This window comes from Dipodomys spectabilis, unplaced genomic scaffold (genome assembly GCF_019054845.1).
Source record: "Dipodomys spectabilis isolate Male_0828 unplaced genomic scaffold, ASM1905484v1 ptg000163l, whole genome shotgun sequence".
Taxonomy (NCBI): Eukaryota; Metazoa; Chordata; class Mammalia; order Rodentia; family Heteromyidae; genus Dipodomys; species Dipodomys spectabilis.
Window position 1 is genome coordinate 17,107,212 of NW_024870840.1, and position 18,532 is coordinate 17,125,743.

The 18,532-nt window shown below is 48.2% G+C and overlaps 2 protein-coding genes across 2 annotated transcripts in view; one reads left to right on the forward strand and one right to left on the reverse strand.

The window, feature by feature from the left end:
* Positions 1 to 18,532, reverse strand: part of Syn3 (synapsin III) — a 364,727-nt gene that overhangs the window by 205,396 nt on the left and 140,799 nt on the right. The window lies entirely within an intron of this gene.
* Positions 3,826 to 18,532, forward strand: part of Timp3 (TIMP metallopeptidase inhibitor 3) — a 53,842-nt gene continuing 39,135 nt past the window's right edge. The window contains exon 1 of the mRNA XM_042693263.1: positions 3,826 to 4,043. Coding sequence (XP_042549197.1) covers positions 3,923 to 4,043 — 121 coding nt within the window. The 5' untranslated portion in view covers positions 3,826 to 3,922. The remainder of the gene's footprint in view (positions 4,044 to 18,532) is intronic.

Consider the following 18,532-nt stretch of genomic DNA (forward strand, 5'->3'; position numbering starts at 1 on the left):
TAAGATCTGAAGAGTGAACCCACAATCTGGGGAGGGTTGGGATTTTCAAGGCCAGAGTGTATGCAGTGGGTCACAGGTGAGGGCTTCAAGGGCAGACCTCATGAATGTGAGGGATGGAGCCAGATAAGAAACCAATGGCTGCAACATAATCTTGGCTCTGCCATGGGCTGATGGTGACACTTCAGTGACATTCATCTCAACCTTGTTCTTCTTACCTTTAAGGGCCAGGGGTGGTGGCTCATGCCTGTAATCCTAGATACCCAGGAAACATAAATAGGATGATTGTGGTCCAAGACCACATGAGATCCTAAAATAGCTAACGCACCAAAGGGCTGAAGGCATCTCTCAAGTGATACAACACCTGCCTGACAAGCATGAAGTCTTGAGTTCAAATCCCAATTCTGTCCCCCACCCCAGATTCCTACAGATTCTAACGTCAATTATTTGATACATAAGGGGTGGACATGGTCTCACCTTTCCTAGAAACTTTCCAGCCAAGGGAAGACCAGAGGTCAGTCTGGAAGTTATATGTGGACACAGCAGGTGAAGAATGCATTTTCTTCAGCTTGTCCCAGATATATAAATCGCTCCTTGTTCTTACCTACCCAAACAACTCAGGAGAAATGACAACTGCACTCTTACCTGAGTTCCAAGTCTTTCCATTTAGCTCATTGAGCAATTCTTGCACATTATTAGACCCACAGACTCCCGACCATCTCGACTGATAACTGCAAGGCCTTCATGCTGTAGAAGCCCACACGAGGCTTTATGGAGACCCTCACTTCTTGTCCTCATGGTAGGGCTGAATTGACCTCATAGAGATCAGGGAGTCAACTTAGCTCAGGTGTAAAGCAGACCTCCCCAAGAGAATGATGGAATTCTCTGAGCTCCACAAATGCAGTGTAGGAGAGGAATAAACCAAATGTTAATTTCATTATCTAGAGAAAACATTTTTATGGACTGGAATCCAACCTCTCAGATAGTTTCAGCAGAAGTCATCTGCTTGGTACTCATATTCCAGGCTAGGCTTTCCCTGGGAGGAAAAACATGGGATTTTGGACAAAACTGTAACGCAAAAGAAAGAGAAGAGAGGGCCTCCATCCGTGTAAGATGCTTATCCAATGTGGATTTGGTCTGGAAAGGCTTATAAAACCTTCCACATGACCAGTACTGTGCAAGTTTTAGAGACTCTCTCAAATCCCACTAAGTATGTCCTTATGCGACCTGGTTCTCCAGTGTACCCACCGCTCAGGGCTCAAATGGCTGACCGCCATCCCACACACAGCCTCCTATTTTACTCTCATTTAAGCAGTATGCCTATATATCTCAGGCCTCAAAACATTTCTAGTATGGCTGGAGAAAAAAGCATAACCAGATCCCATCAGATGGTGGAGGTAGAGCTGGAAAAATATTGGGAGAGGGGAAAAAAAATGCTCTGTGGGGTAGCTATAGTTAAGAAAAGGTCTCATGAGTTGGATGAGGGGAAAGATATAAAGATGTGGAAACTGAGATCCCTTCCTTAAAGCTAATATGTTTAAGGGAGAAAAGGAACTTGCTTGGAAGAACTTGCTTGGAAGCCTTCAGGACAATCAAAAAAGTTCAAGGCCAGTATGGGCTATACAGCAAGTTCAAGGCCAGCATGGGCTATATAAGGAGACATCATCATCATCATCAACAACAGGAAAACACACCAAAAACAACAGTAATAACAAAGCATTGTTGGAAATACCAACTCCCACGGCATTTTCCATTCCTGCCATATGAATGTCTCTGACTGGGAAATGGAGGGATTTCTGAGAAGAGACATAGGCCTTTTTTTTCCCTAATCCTTGTTTGTTCCAAATGTTCAATGCTTCTATAGTCAACACATTCATGTCTCCTTTCAAACAGATGGGGGACAGAGAAAGGGAAAGATGAAAGTGTAGGAAAGAGAAGATTTCAACTCAAAAGGACATTTGTACAGTTAGATTTCACTGAGTAAAATCCAGGGAGATCAAGGTCTGTCTTGAGAACAGTCAGCAGAGGGGGTGAACAGAGCTCCCCACTTTCTTCTTCTGGAAAGCACACATGATGCTGGTGCTTGCTTTCCTTATGTAGCATGATTGTGAGAGATTCATGTGAGGTATGGAACCTCACTTGAACAAATCTATGGCAGAAGCAGGATGTAATATAATAATCCATATGGTAATGATATTATTATTCACAATTATCTGTTACAGCTAATTCATTTAGGCTCTTGGATAGTTCCCAGGATCTAGCTGAACTCCATTCTTGGATTAGTTCACCTCAAACTCCTTCCTGAAGGATGGAGACCTGCCAGCCACTGGGTAGGGCTACCATATCTTCTTTCCTGACCTTTTTTCCCTTCCTTCCTTCCTTCCTTCCTGTACTGGGGCTTGAACTCAGGGCCTGGGTGCTCTTCCTTAAGTTTTTTTCACTCAAGGCTAGCACTCTACCACTTGAACCACAGCTCTACTTCTGGCTTTTTGGTGGTTAACTGGAGATAAGAGTCTCATGGACTTCCTGCCAGAGCTGGCTTCAAACTTTGATCCATAGATCTCAGTCTCAAGAGTAGCCAGGATCACAGACCTGAGACACTGCCCTCCTCCCACACCCCCTCTCCACTACTTTTTGTTCTTCAAGTAAGCCCAGGGCCTTTGTCCTTGCTGGGAGCCCTGCAGACTGCTGACAGGGCTGATCCTACCTGCCCTCCTCTCAGTCAAGATTTCCTTCTTGTACTACCTCCAGGGAAAACAACGCTCTCCCAGCCATTTCTAATCTCTGCCTCTGTTCTGGTTTGTCCATCACATCTAGCCTTGTGGAAAACTGCCCCTGGCCCATGTGACTTTCCAGGGTGACAGGAGTTCTGTCTTGCTCACAGTGTTTGTTGAATGAATTCACAACGCCTTTGGCTCCAGGGTGAGCTCAGGCAAACACCAATCTCTCCTTAGCCAATTCCAAAACACAGATGGCTTCCTCTCACGGGGGGGGGGGGGGGGGGGGGGGGTGGGGGGGGTAGGGTGGGGGGGGGTGGGGGGGGAGGAGAAGGAGATTAACAAGGAGCAAAAGAAAGATGTCCTCTATCTGGTCTTTTCCCCTCTGTCCCTGCTCTTGCCAGGAAAAGTAGAGGTAGCCTTTTCTCTTAGCCCCTCACCCGGCTGGGGCAAAGGACGCCTCCAGGCCAGGGGCCACTCTGCACAGCAGAAAGGGGTTCGTGGTGGGGTGCAAGGTGGGCGCTAGCTGATTCTGATGGGGCAGGATGGGGCTTGGGGAGAGGGTTTAGGCCAGAGAGGTGCCCCTTGGCGGGGGTGGGGGGAGAGGGGGTGTCTCCTCCGAGGTTTGGCGGCGGCTGGGGGCCTCCCGGGGCGCGCCCAGCCCACCCACTCGCGTGCCCAAGGCTGCTTTATTCCCTATAAGGAGTTGAACGGTCCGGGGGCCGGCCCCGCCCCCGGCCCCGCCCCCGGCCCACGCCCCCTTTTGGAGTCCGATGAGGTAATGCGGCTCTGCCATTGGCCGGAGGGGCGGGCCCCGGAGCGCCCGCGGGGGGCGGTGCCCGGGAGCCCCGAGCTATATAAAGCTCGCTGGGGCGAGGGGCGGGCAGCTGGCCGGCTGCGAGCGCCCGGGCTGCCGCTCCCGTTCCCGCTGCTCTCCCCTCGCCGCCCGCTGCAGTCGTGTGCCTGCGCCCCAGCAGCCTCGCCGCCGCACCCCAGCCCGTCCCGCTGGGAACCGGGAGGGCAGCACACCCAGGCCAAAGTCCCCCACCCCACTCCCGCACGGTCCTCCCCCCTCCCTCCCCGCCCCGGCGACCGCCGGCAGCAGCGGCCCCGCCGGCGCGCGGCTCCCGGGCGGACAACTTCGGAGGAGGCGATCGGCGCCGGGTCCCTGCAGCGCGGAGCGGGCAGCGCTGGCCACGGCGGCGGCAATGACTCCCTGGCTCGGGCTCGTCGTGCTCCTGGCTGGCTGGAGCCTGGGGCACTGGGGTGCCGAGGCGTGCACGTGCTCGCCCAGCCACCCCCAGGACGCCTTCTGCAACTCCGACATCGGTGAGCGCTCCTGGGGGACCCCCGCCTCCCCCCCCCGGGGCACAGCGAGTCCCCCCCCCCCGGGCAGCAAGCCCCCCCCCCCCCCGGGACAGCGAGTCCCACCCCGGGCAGCGAGTCCCCCCCCGGGGCACCGAGTTCCCCCCCCCCCCTCCCCGGCACCTAGCCCCGGCTGCAGACCGTTTCCTGGGGACGCACGGAGGGGGGGGGGGGGACATGAGGTCCCACCGCTTCCATGGACATCTGGAAGGTGTCCTCCCCGTTCGCTCTGGAAGGGGTGGGGGGGTCCCCCAAGTTGGGATGTTCACTGACGGGTTGGGATCTTTTAAGTACTTAAAAAGTTGCCAGCCCCGTGCCAGGCAGAGAGACGCAGTTGGTGGAGAAACGTGTTCCGTTTTCTGAGTGGGCATCGCGTATTCCCGGGGAGTTCTATCCTCTGGGGCTTGGGACCCAGCCCCCTCGGCAGCACCCCGAACCCAGCTTCTTGGGACGGCTAAAAGTTTGGGTGGATGGAAGCAGCGGAGGAGGAGGAGAAAGCTGTGGATCTGACTTTCCCCGGGGAGGAGCGGTATCTGTGGGCTGCGTGTGTGTGTGCGTGTGTGTGCGTGTGTGTGTGATCATTTATTGCATAGCTGTGAAAATTCACAGGAAGAAGAAGGTGTGAGGATGGGGGGGGGGGGGGAGAGAAGGATGTACAGAGGTAGAAAATAATTTGTTACCCAAAGTACAAAAATGTGAAGGGTGGCATCATGGTGACGGCTGCAAAGTGGACTTTTATTGCTTGAGTGGAGACCAAGAAAGAAGTAAAACTAAAGCTAGTTTTAAAGGAGAGCTCTCTTTCTCTCTCTCTCTCTCTCTCTCTTTAATATGGTGTGTCGTGTCCTGGGAGGGAGAACTTGTTTGGGAGTATTAGGTTGTATTAGCTTGTGTTTGGCTCAGGATTCCTGGTGCGTGCATGTATGTGTGTATACACGCTTGTTCGTGCGTGCACACACACATGCACGCACACGTGCACTCACACACAGTATGTGGGACAGAGTCTAGCCACCCTCTGCCTGTGTCAATTCAGAGGTGAAGAATGGAGCATGTGTGTGTTTTAACTATGGTCATAAAGGGAAGGAAATTTTCCACTGGGTCTTGGGTGAGGGATTCAGCAAGTGCCTTGTGGTGAGGAGAGGGAAGGTGGTGGCAGGCTGGCAGGGGGAGTAGCTGAGGTTGGGGAGGGGCATTGCTGATGGGCTAGGAGAGATCTAAGGGATGGCTGTAGTGACCAGGTCAGGCCAAGTTGGCAGCTGAGGGTGTTTGTGTGACCTGGGGTCACCCTTTTTAGAGGTTTCCTGAGACACTCCCCCCTCCACACTCCCCCCTCCAGACACACCCTTCCCTGTCCCCCAAGGAGCTTGGTTCCTGGCTTTGTGGATTGCCTAGAAGGATCCTTTGGTTGCCTCAGGCCTGGGAAGGCCCTCTTCCCTCTTCAGTGGAGGCCTCCACCCAAAATCCATTTGGCCTTTTCCTCCTCAGTCCAGTTGGTAACATTCTAGCTGGGTCTGGGCTGCAGAGTTCTGATTTTGTTCAGCCAGGCTCACACCAGTGGGTCAGAAGCTAGCAGGTGGAAAATGGAGTGTGGGCATCACAGCCCAAGTCCTTCTCTGCCTGGGGGTGGGAGTCTGGGTGCTCTGGGAGCTTTTGTGGTTCTTGTAGGGTAGAGAGGGGGCCTCCTCCCTGCCCTGTGCCCTTTGCTTAGAGGTTCCACCTTGGAAGTCCACCAATAAAGCCTGGAACTTGGAGCCAGCGGACTGGGCTTCCAGTGGGGACTTCTGGACTCAGCGGAATGCTTACCCTTTTCTGCATAGGGTCCTGCTGGGGATCTGGAATGCTCCAGACAATTTTCTGGCATTTCTATGATACACCCCCCCCCCCAAAAAAAAAAAACTAGGCTTTCCCAGAGGAAAGCCTAGTTATCAAGAAGTATTCAAACCCCAGAACATTGTATTGGGGGGGGGAGGGGGGAACAAGGGAAGGGGAGACAATAACCCAGAAACAAAAAAAAGAAAGAAATCTTCCATGCTCTGGCATGGATCCGAATTTGCTGGGCCTGGGTTTGGTGCATGCACTAGTGGCAGGGATGAGATAATGCTTTTAAAAATGGGAGGTGTGGGTGTGGGCCTCCGGCTTGTTGACCTCCCTCAGCCTCCACCCACTGCAGCCCGGCCTGCCTCACAGCAGCCGACTGCTGCCAGCAGGTGGCTCCAAAACTGTCCCCGCTTAGAGTCTAGTTTCCAGTCTGGCTTAAAGTTCTGCCTGTCATTTCCTTTAAATAAGAAAGAAAGAAAGAAAAGAAAAGAAAAGAAAAAAGAAACAAAATGCCTACTACGATCTTACCATTCAACACTGGAACCCACTTCTAGATGCACAACACAGCCCACCCCTTCCACTTTCCTATTCCAGAACCTTCCTGGTTGTTTTCTCTTCCTGGCTGGGTGCTGTGTGGCCTAGAAGGGCACAGAATGCCTGGCTTGGCTCTCTCTACTCCCTCCTCTTCCCCCTTCCCCAGCCTAACCTCTCCTGTCTCCTTTATCCACAGGTGTCTTTTTTTCCCCTTTCTTCCCCAAAGCCCAGGGGACCAGTGCAGCCTTCGGGGTGAGGAGGAGTTAATAGGTGTTTCTATGGCAACTCTGGGCCTTGCACCCTATCGAAGTGTTTAGGAGAAGAATAAACTACATGCTGGCTTAGAAAAAGCGCTGTGGAGTAAAAGAAAGGAGCTCAGCAGCAGCCAGGACATCTGTGGCCCCCTCCCCACCACGCAGGGCCTCACAAAACTTTGACTCCGGAGGGGCAGAAGGAGGCCACTGGAATGAAGGAGGTAGCCTTCGCCAGGCAGATCCTGCTCTGGCAGCTCTATCTAGCCCAGGAAGTAATGGGCAGTGCCAAGGGCTTTCTGAAAGTTGGTGTGTGTGTGTGTGTGTGTGTGTCTGCCTGCAGTGAGTGTGGGGTTTATGGAGAAGTTTGCTTTGAGGGAGCAATGGGGCTGTGGGATGGAGAGGCAGGGCTGCCCCTGAGTGAAGTGGGGCTTTGCTTGGAAGACAAGTGGCTGCCTGGATATCTGGTGTGTGTGTGTGTGTGTGTGTGTGTGTGTGTGTGTGTGTGTGTGTGTGTGTGTGTGTGTGTGTGTGTGTGTGTAAAACGTGCTCATTCTGGGGCTTAAATTCAGGGTCTGGTGTGTGTGTGTGTGTGTGTGTGTGTGTGTGTGTGTGTGTGTGTGTGTGTGTGTGTGTGTGTGTGTGTGTGTGTGTGTGTAAAACGTGCTCATTCTGGGGCTTAAATTCAGGGCCTGGGTGCTATCTCTTAGTATTTTTGCTTAAAGCTGGCACTTCATAACTTGAACCACATCTCCACTTCTGGCTTTTTTGCTGGCTAATTGGAGGTAAGAGTCTCATGGACTTTCCTGCCTCAACTGCCTTTGAGCCTCAATCCTCAGATCTCAGGCTCCTGAGTGACTGGGATTACAGGGGTGAGCCACCAGTGCCTGGCTCCGAATTGTTTTGACAGGGGCCACTGCCAGCAGATTCCTTCTAGTATCAGATCTGAGATGGTAGTTGTTGCCAAGAAGCTATTTTCAAAGAGACCAAATCCATTCCTACTCACACAGTCCTGTCTCAACACGGGGCTTTGCCACTGAAGGGAAATGCAGGATTACATGTGAAGGAAGAGCCAGCCTCCCTGGTGGGGGAGGGGGACCCAAGCTCTACTTTTGGACTGGAGGAGGAAAAAAAAAGGATATCTCTTAGGCCTCTTCTGGGTACAAGTATTTCACCTTCTATCTACCTAGCAATCTTTAAGAGTAGGTATAGCCCCATTTTTCAGATGGAAATACTGAGGTTGAAAGAGATGATGCTTATCCAAGACCAACACATCCTGGGACTCTAAAACTGTCTCCTTCTAGAGTAGCTACCCAGCCTGTGTAATACAGGGTTGGGGAGGAAAGCCAGGGGGTAGATGGGGTCCTCCCTGGAGAAGTTGCCCCTCTGACAGTTCTGTGTCCCTGGACAGATAAGGCTAGAAAGTGGCAGGAAAGGGGCTCTGGTGGAGAGATTTTTGTTCGTTTTGCTGGAACAGCAGGAGCCATTCAGCACCACTGCTGAATGGCACATTCCAACAGGTTCATTAATGAAAAACAAAAAACAACAACACAATTCTCCACTGCCTTTAGCTTTTACCATTCCAGCCAGTATGGACAACGAGGCCCCTTCTTCCAGCCTTTGTTATAGTCAACTCCTGGGTGGCCTGGGGAGGCAGTGTGAGGTGGTGGAAAGGCCCTGGGGAGGGCAGAGTGGGTTCAGATCCTTTCTCTGCTGCTTGTTGGCTCATGTGCTTAGGCATATTAGTGGATGTCATTAAGCTTTAGCTTATCCCCTTGATAAAATGGCACGAATAATTTGTACCGCTGTGGATCTCTTCTCCACACTCTTAAAATGCAAGTATGATATGAGTATATTGTATGTACATGATGTACGTGTATCTATCCATCTACCCATCCACTCACCCGTCTACCCACCTATCCATCCATCCATCCATCCAATCAGCTATCCATATGCTTCTCTCTCAGTACCTACCTTTCTCTCTCCTCTGTTTCTTCCTCTTTCTTTCCCTCCCTCCTTTGCCTTCTTTGCGTTCCACACCCACACTCTCCCTACCTCTACTGAAAATCAGAGAAGTAATTCTAGTCCCATTTCTCCATCTTTTCCTCTAAATCTGATTTCCACACATAGATAACCTTAGAAAATGCATAGTGCCTTTTCCCCTTAGAAATTTGAGCAGCAGAATACTACAAATAATGCTACGAGGTACAAATACTACACATAGCAGGATGCCATTTTTCATTCAACAACTTGCAGCAGAGGTGTTTCTCAGTTAACATATGCATATGTCTACTTTATTTTTTTTTAATGTACAGAATTTTGTAGAGTTATTCAAAACTCATAAAAGAGTATAGCGCGGTTGCACCATTCTAAATAATTACTATGCATTAGCTCATTTAATTCTCTCCATCTAGGAGGCAGGTGTGTTATTGTCATCTCTGCTTTACATCTGGGGAGACTGAGGCTCAGAAAAATTAAGTCACTTGTTCAAAGTTATCCAGAGAGTAAGAAACAGAGTCTGCATTTTTAGCTGATATAGCTTGGCTCTCAGATATATCTACCTGTTATACTTTATATTTTACTGTATCCTGTCATAGAGGTTCAATGTCCTCTTATATAAGGATATATTTTGTAAGTATACTGTAACATGTTTAGCCTCCCTCTACAGAGGGACAGCTAAGTTTCTAACACATTATAGTCTTTACAGAAGCACAGAAACAAACAGCCATTGTGCCATCCTGTTGTTACTGTATATAGCTATTTCCCCTATGGGAAAGATGCCATTGGAAGGTATGTGCACTTCAGATTTTAGTCGTTCCTGTCAGTTTGCCCTCCATATGGGCTGTGTTGACAGTTCCTTTCAGATATGCGCACACACACACACACACACACACACACACACACACACACACACACACACACACACACACACACACACACACACACACACACACACACACACACACACACACACACACACACACACCACGGAGGGATGGAGGACTATTACAGCCTGGTGCTTGACTTCCTTCTCTCAAATAGGCAAACAATGTAGAATTTTTATCGACTTTTCTGAAGATTTTTCTTCTTCTTGCTTATGCCTTTGTCTCTTTGAAAGGGAGCAAAATAAGAGGCCATTTAGCCCAAGCTAATGGGATTCAGACAGAAGGGCTTAATTGCCAGTTTCAAAATTGAAAAAGCCTAGGTCTTTTGACTTGTTGAAGTTTTGGGCTGATTCAAAGGTTGGAGATGGATTTTAGGCTACACTTTCATAATGAACAGAAAGTGTTGTGTTGGACCAAGTTGTTTGACCTTGGGGTTTAGCATGAACCTCAGGTTTAAAAATATCTACATAAACACCCATGCACAGGGTTTTGCTTTCTGACTCTGTCCCCTAGCCCAGCTCGAGGATTCAGCCCTTTATCCCTTGCCACTCACTGCTTAGATGGAAATGATGGAATGGTGTGAGGATGGAGGTGGACTTCTAAGGCTGAGGCAGGGTTGGGATCCAACCCAGAAAGACTCTGGGGCCTTGTCGTTTATGGGAACTGGCTTAAGAGAGAATTCCACTGTCCTGATTAAAATTCTTCAGCAGACCCTCAGGGGTAAAGTGGCATTTATAAGAGCCAGAATGGACCCCACCTACCTTTTCCTTCCTGATTTCATCACTGGCCATAGTTTCCCGCTGGCTCTTGGCCTCTGTCCTGCCCTTGCTTTGTACACTCTCCTTAGTTTCTCTTTCTTCACGTCTCACTTGGTCCCATTTTCCTGCCCACTGCTTGACCTTGGTACAGAAGAACAATCACACCTCATCCCAATGTTAAACCTGCTGCACCAAGACATCATCTCTAGTCAAAGCCAGAGTCTCTCAAGCTGCATGGGGAATTCCCAGAAGGCATCTTTCCTGGACTGGGAGCCGTATGTGTGAACCAGAGGGATAGAATTCAAGCCTCTGATGGGGGAGACACCTGTTTCACTGTCTCCATGGCTTTGGTAAATCTGGTTCTATCTTTTCAGTGGATGCAATCATGTAGTTGCCTCCCAAGGAAAGAAGAAAGGATTTCTACATTACCACTCTAGTCAGCCACCACCAAATACAATCGCCAAGGTTCTCTTATGATGCACCAGGCCCTGTACTAAAGTCTTCCCTTGCCTAGTAGTCATCCAAGACCTACTCTAGGGCGGAAGAGGTCCACCTATCTGCCTGAGATGACACCATTAAGAAACAGGCTAGCCGGAATCTGAATGTGCTCAGTCTGTCACCAAACTTGGATTCTCAACCAATCCCACATTTAAATCTGGGAGGGTTCTACGTTTTTGGCAACTTCTGCCCAATGGTCTTTGATTCCCCACTGCTTAGCTTGCCCAGTATTCTTCTCTGGGAGAGAGCCAACCTCTCCAGCACCTGCCTCCCATGTTGCCTTGATTGATCATCAGTTCTGGGAGCCCAAGGAAGCCAAGTCCTACATATGTTATATCTGACTCCTTGTCCAGTGCTCTTGTTCCTGGTTGACCCACTCCCAACCTCTTCAACACCAAGCAGCATTTCTAGAAAAATGAACTTGTCCATCCAATGGATTCTACCACAATTTCATGTGTTGAGTGTCGATTATTAGTTTACTAACAAATAAGCTGGCATAGTGGTTTATGCCTGTAACCCTAGCAACTTGGAAGCCAGAGATTGTGAAGGGTGGGTTTGAAGGCCAGCCTTTACCAAATCTTAGCAAGACTCCATCAACCATTAAAAGGTGTGATGGCACATACCTGGTATCTTAGCTATGTGGGAAGCATAACTAGAAGGATGTGGTCTAGGCCAGGCCAGACAAGGGCATGAGACTCTACCTGAAAAAACAAACAAACAAACAAAAAACTAAAGCAGAAAGTACTGGATATGTCTCAAGTGGTAGAACACTGGCAAATGTGAGACCCTAGCTTCGGTCCCTAGTAAATGAAAAACAAAAGAATCTAGGTGCCAGTGGCTCATGCCTGTAATCCTACTCAGGAGGCTGAGATCTGAGGATCAGGGTTCAAAGCCAACCCGGGCAGGAAAATCTTGAGACACTGATCTCCAGTAAACTACTCAGATAAAATCAGAAGTAGTGCTGTGGCTCAAGTGGTAGAGCTCTAGCCTTGAGTACAGAGAGGTTCAGGGACAGCGCCCAGGCCCCTGAGTTCAAGCCCCAGGACTGGCAAAAATAAAAACAAAAACAAAAACCTCCACAAGTGTATAACAGAAAGTCACTACAATACTAGGGGGCTATTACTTGGACATAATTAGCTAATAAGATAATTGACTGCAGCACCAAGCTGGTGCCTGGGTGACTGGTGATGTGATTTGGGTTGGTGTACTGACATGCTGGGAAGAGCTCATAGGCCCCTGAGTAAGCATCTGGAGAGCAGGTCTTCATTTCAGGCAGGTCTTCAGACTACTATGTCTCTCCTCTGGGCAGCTAGCTCTCTTGCCACTGCTGGTTACCATGGTGATGCCATCAGAGCTGGCAGAGGTTGTGGGAAACCCATGTGTATCCTGTTGGGATGGATCCCCTTTCCCAGCTGTGACCTGGGTTCGGGGCCTTGTTTTCCTGTGTTCATCTCTGTGGGCCTCAGCAGAGAAAGACTTGGATCTCACCAAAAGGATTCACTAAATAGCATCTGACAGGAGGCCCAAGGCATCTATATCCAGCTGTAGAGGTCCTAAGAGGTCTTTTTTGCTCGGTTTAAAAAAATTAGTGTCTGCAGCTGCAGAGAGGGGCCAGAAGAAGCCATCTGTGGGGCAGAGATGGCTGTTGGTCACAGAAAGGGACAGTCCACAGGCTGATTTATGCTCACATAAACCTTATTACCTTGGTTGGGTGACATTCATGGCTCAGACACAAGAGACTTTTGAGTGTTGCCAGCCAGGCTTGCACCCCTGGCCTGTGTAGAGGCAAGGGAAGAAAAACTATGTGCTTTGGCCTCAGAGAGCCCAAGGTAAAGTTCGGCTGTTGAAGAACATCCCTGAATGATGGAGGGAGCTGGGGCTAGGGAGATGGAGGTATGGGGACATAATAAACTTCTGGGACCAGAGATGTTTCGCTATTACCAAGCAGTTGTTTTTTTTTTTTTAACCTCTTCCAAGCCTACTCTGCCCAAGATTGCCTAGCTGCCTACAAAAAAAGGCCTTTCTTTTAGAACTTGTAGGGGTTCTTTAATCCCTGGATTACAGTGTGAGAAATACAAGGCCTGCCAGTGGAGGTGGATCTGACTCCTTGAACACATGGTTCATGACCAGAGGTGCATGGCTTATGAGTGAATGTGTTTCATCTGTTAGGAAGGGCTGCTTTTTTTTGGTCTTGGGGCTTGAACTCAGGGTCTGCGTGCTATTCCTGAGCCTGTTTGTGTTCAAGGCCAGCACTCTACCACTCGAGCCACAGCGCCACTTCTGGCTTTTTCTGAGTAGTTTATTGGAAATAAAAGTCTCACAGACTTTCCTGCCCAGGCTGGCTTTGAACCTGATCCTCAGATCTCAGCCTCCTGAGTAGCTAGGATTACAGGTATGAGCCACTGGCATTCAGCTATGGCTGCCTTTTGACTTGGACTTTATCTTTGTGGATAGCCTCACAGCCTCTTAGATTTGGAAACTTGGTGGCAGCTGTCCACCAAGCTCTGGTCCAGCAGGTTCTTTGGCCTTGGCTATCTCATTTCTGAAAGGAGAATAGATTGTGTATTTTCGCTGGGTTGGTAACTACATGAAAGAATTCATGGGAAAAGTTAGTACAGAATCTGCCACACTAGCATTAGTCATCATTAGTGTTGTTAGATGGCAGGAATGGTATTCTCACTTTGTTTTTGGTGAGGAAATAGGACTGTTAGGACCCGAAGGGATAATTGTAGAGTTGATACCTCTCCCATTCTCCCCCAATCCAGGGATTCCCACTTTGTCATACTACTTCCTCCAGGACACAGGAACAAACTAACATAGTTCCTTTCCTGTTCTGAGCTTTACAACCCTTCACCCTGTAGTCTTAAGTCCCAATGTGATCATCTGACTTGACAATTACCTCATCCAAATAAGAAGCAGAGTGGCGTCTGTGTGTGTGTGTGTGTGTGTGTGTGTGTGTATGTGAGTGTGTGTGTGTGTATGTGAGTGTGTGTGTGTGTATGTGAATGTGTGTGTGTGTGTGTATGTGAGTGTGTGTGTGTGTGTGTGTGTGTGTGTGTGTAGGGGGTTGTTCTCATATAATAATGTCCACATTCAGTTTTGGTGTGGCATAGTGGCTACAGCTGATGCATGGATTAGAACCCAGGACTTCTGAGATCAAATCTTCCACTCTTCAAGGATCTGGTGCCGTCCTTTTGTCTTAGGTGGCACATTTACTTGTGATAGGCACAAGAGGCAGGGGGTCAAATGGAGGGAGCTCCAGAAATGGATTTGGCAATACCAAACTTGGATGGCCAGCTGGTACTTCCTGCTCTTGTCCCATCTCAGGCCCAAGAGATGCAATGCCATACACTGAGTAGGGGAGCGTGGCTCCCTGGAGGAGACTGGAACTCTATTTCAAGTTCTAGTGATGACTCTTGAGTTCACCTTGTGAGGGCCTCCTCCCAGAGTTTTGGTCTATACTCTGATAAATTGAAGGATTGACTCATTCTTGTCATATATGTTGTACTGGTGGCCTGCTGGATGTCAAGTGTTCCTGGCTTGTAATCTCCCTTGGAAATGCATCTCTAGTCTAGCAGAATAACTTGCACTCACATCTGCTAATAATTCCCTTGAAGGAGGTAACTTTGTTAGAAATGCTGTCGATTAAGACCAGAGTCAGGACTGCTGTGGCCGTGAAGGTAGATGAGGACTCTGATGAAGCAAAAGCTCTAATGAGCTGAGATGCTTCATCAGATGACCTGTGTGGCCGCTATACTTCCAGTTGGAGCAGAGCTGGCTTATCAAGCAAATAGCAACCTTGCAGACCTAATCAATGGTTGGAGTTCACAGTCAAGGTCACTTTAACGACTGTCATTAATTGTAGGAGTCCTGGTAACACTATTATAGAAGCTGATGGGATTCTGATTCATCATAATGAACCTGCCTGTGCCATAGCCTTAACTGAATACTTCCTTATTCCACAGATTTGGTTAATAGCTAGGTTCAAACACATCCTGTAGCTGAGCTGACTCCTCTCGTGGAAGAAGATGTTGGACTGAGAGCCTTCAGTTAAGATACCACCCATGGTCTGATGGAACCCTTGCTCACCTGCCAGGGGAGAGGGTATGGAAGACCTAAATCAAACACATGGCTCTCTGTCCAGTTACAATCTCCTCTCCTTCCCCAGCACAGGACAGAAATCCCCAGAGATTTCTGAGGATAAACAACTCACCTAAGGACAGAGATCTGGTATTCTCTGGGGTGCAGTTCTAACCAAAGGAGTAGAGCAAAGGAAGCCACCTCTGCAGTGAGCAGGGTGTGGGCTCTGTGGTACTCTGATGGATTCTCTTTGGGCCTGTGTTTCCTCAACTGGCATCTAAGCCAGGCCAGAAATCTATTTGCCTATGAGGAACAGCCACAGAAACTGAGTATTGCCATAGCAAATATATTGGAGTAATATTCATATATACACACATGTATATATACCTACCTACATATATATACATGACATATGAATATATATGATATATGATATTATATACATACAAGATGATATATATACAAGGGGGGAGTACTGGTGCTTGTGGTGAGGTGGAGAGTCTATGTCCCTTGTGACAGGGACAGTTGCTATGTAGCTGTGGTCTGTCAGGATATGGGACCGTGTTGCTACACTGGGTTCTTTGGATAAGCTAGAAATCCAGAATTTTAGTGTGAATCTTGGAGTGATGTAGTTGTCAGTGCAATGAAAAGGAACACACATACACACACACATCTCAAATCAAATATATCCCTAGGCTAGACTCAGCCAGTTAGGTTGCTAATTTTCTGACATTGAGTCCAGATATTTTAATTTTCCCTTTGGATCTCTGACCACGAGCAAGGCCTTTGTTGTTGTTGTAGTTAAAGCATAACAATGACCCCAGGGACTTTGCACCTTCTGCAGTTTCCGAGGTGGTTGAATACACAGATGTTGGACTGTCTGGCTCCAACCTTGGCCTCCTTAATTGCTAGCTGCATGGTTTGGGGCAAGCAGCCCCTTCTTCTCTGCCTCATTCTTCCTGCATGTGTGCAGCAGAGCCTCTCAACCTCACTGGGCTGTAGGAGAATTCCTTGTGATACTGGAAATAAAAGGCTTGGCGCATTGCCTGACATGTAGTAAGGGCTTGATAAATGCCAGCCATCATAGTATTATGACTCATTCTTGTCTCTCCCCACATGGAGCTGAGTCTTACTCGTTGCATGCAATGGGTAAGGATGTCTAAGAAAGGAAGACAGCTTTGCAGGCAACAGTGGACTCAGCTCTTGGTGGGGGGGGGGAGAGAGAGTGCATATGTGTGTGCGTACACTCAAGAAAGAGACAGAGAGTGAATGCTAGGCTAGCATATTAAACAGTAGTGATTACCTTGGGAAACACAAGAGCCATCAGCCATCCTGTACTAACAGAGAACAGGGAAGGTAAGAGATGGCTGGGGGAGCAGAGATTTATAATTCAGGTGTTGATCTGGGTGCCAGTGCCAACAAGGTACCCCCACTGCTTGATGAATTTTATTCCTTTGGGCCCCTTTAAGCCTGAGGACATTCCTGGAGTGTCCTAAAATCTAATGCCCTATCTATTAATATCTTGTTAACATCTGGATTTTATTTTGTTTAGAACACTAACCCCAAATACTTCAGATTCCATCTGCCACCTTTTGAGAAGAGGTTCCTACAGTAGCTCACAAGCAGAGAGAAAGGGAAAGGGAAAGAAAACTTAGACCAGCTCTGGCCAGGGGAAATACCACAAGCCTTACGTGCAGTTTTACATTTTCTCATAGTTACTTTATAAAAGGTAAAAAAAAAAAAGCATGAAATGAATTTTTATATGTAACCTAATATATCTGAAATACAGGAATTTCTTATGTAATCAATTTAAAAATCATTTGTGAGATTTGACCTTTTTTTTAAATAAAGTTTTGGAAATGCAGTATGTATTTTATGCTCAACCTATCTGGGTTGTGATATTTGCTAACTGGTATCTGGGCCAGGGCCGCCATATTGACCAGAAGCACAAGCTAAGATGGTGTTTGGGAAGACATGGCCTCTGTCTTCCCTCTTCCTGTTCTGTGATCTGCACACAAACAAGGGAGAAGCTGGAGATATATTTAGGCCAATCAGATTTGGAGGCTGTTGGTAGACTTAGCTTTGCTGTTTCCAGGACAGGGAGGCTGGGCACTATGGCCTGGGAGAAGCCAAGATAAACTTAAGAGCTGGAATCCAAGTATTAGCATTTGATAATATTTAACATATGGAGCCATTTCATTGTCTGTATGCATGCTTATATGAATTGCTATTTATGCTGTATCTAATTACTACCCTTCGTGGTGTGTGTGTGTGTGTGTGTGTGTACGTGTGTATGCACATATGTTGCCATCAGAGCTTAAACTCAGGGCTTTGATATCTTGGTCAGCTTTGATTCTTATGGCTGGTACTTTGCCACTTGAACCATGCCTCCAGTATGGCACTATTATTCCTAATCTGAAGATGAAGAGAATGATATCTAGAGGAATTTAACATTAAAATACTAATTATAAATCTCTCTCTTTCTATCTCTATCTATCTAAATCTCTATCTATCTATCTATCTATCTATCTATCTATCTATCTATCTATCTATCTATCTATCTATGTCTGTTTGGTGCCAGTCCAGGAACTTGAACTCAGGGCCTGGGCACCATCTCTTACCTTTTCTTGCTCAAGACTGGTGTTCTACCATTTGAGCCACACCTCTACTTCTAGCTTTTTGCTCTTGAGTTGGAAATAGGAGTCTCACAAACTTTCCTGCCTGGGCTGACTTCAAACTGTGATCTTCATACCTCAGCTTCTTGAGCAGCTAGGATTACAGGGATGAATCCCCGATGCCCTGCTAGTACTAATATTTATCAACCAACTGTTCTAAGAACTTTCTATGCATGCATCCATATACACAGGTTCTGTGATTTCCTGTATACCTATGTGCTAGGAATTACTATTGTAGTCATGATCCTCTCACTTCACAATGACAACACAGAGGCTGAGAGAAAGTAGGCTACCTGTGTAATCTGCAGCCAGTATGTGGTGAACCAGGACTGGAACCCAGGCTCTGTCCCATGATGCTCTTGCTTGCATGCTGGTGGGGCTGGCATTTGAGCTGGGAGGTCTTCTCCTTGCCCCACTACGCTTCCGGGTCACACTGTTCTCAATTCACAGCCCTTTCCCTTTCTGTCTCTCTGCACCCCTTCCTGAGAAGAAGAGAGTAACAGAACAGGGAAGGTCTGGGCTCCTCCGGGACTGCTTAAAGAGTCCCAGCAAAGAAGAGACAATCTCTTCAGGCTTGGCTGATTCCCAGGCTGCACTAGCCCAGGAAGGCCAAATTCTTGGCCAAGCTAACGAAGTGGGGCGGGAAGGACACTTGTCCACTCTGCCTTCCTAGCTGGGCGAGGCTGGAAAGTGGTATGCATTTAACTGCAGGAGGTGGTGGTGGCATGGATTAACACTCTCTAAATAGATGCCAGCAACCTAAGAATAGCTTTGCTGCCTGGAAATTGATGGGTATGCCTGACCACAGCCTGTCACACTTAGTAGGTGCTTAATAAATGTGATGAACCTCAGAAACAAATACAGAAAATGGGTCAATGGAGGAGCCCTTGCCCACTGACACTGTTCTCCATGTTCAGAGCACTTTAGACCGGGGTGATTCAAGTGTTTATGGACGCT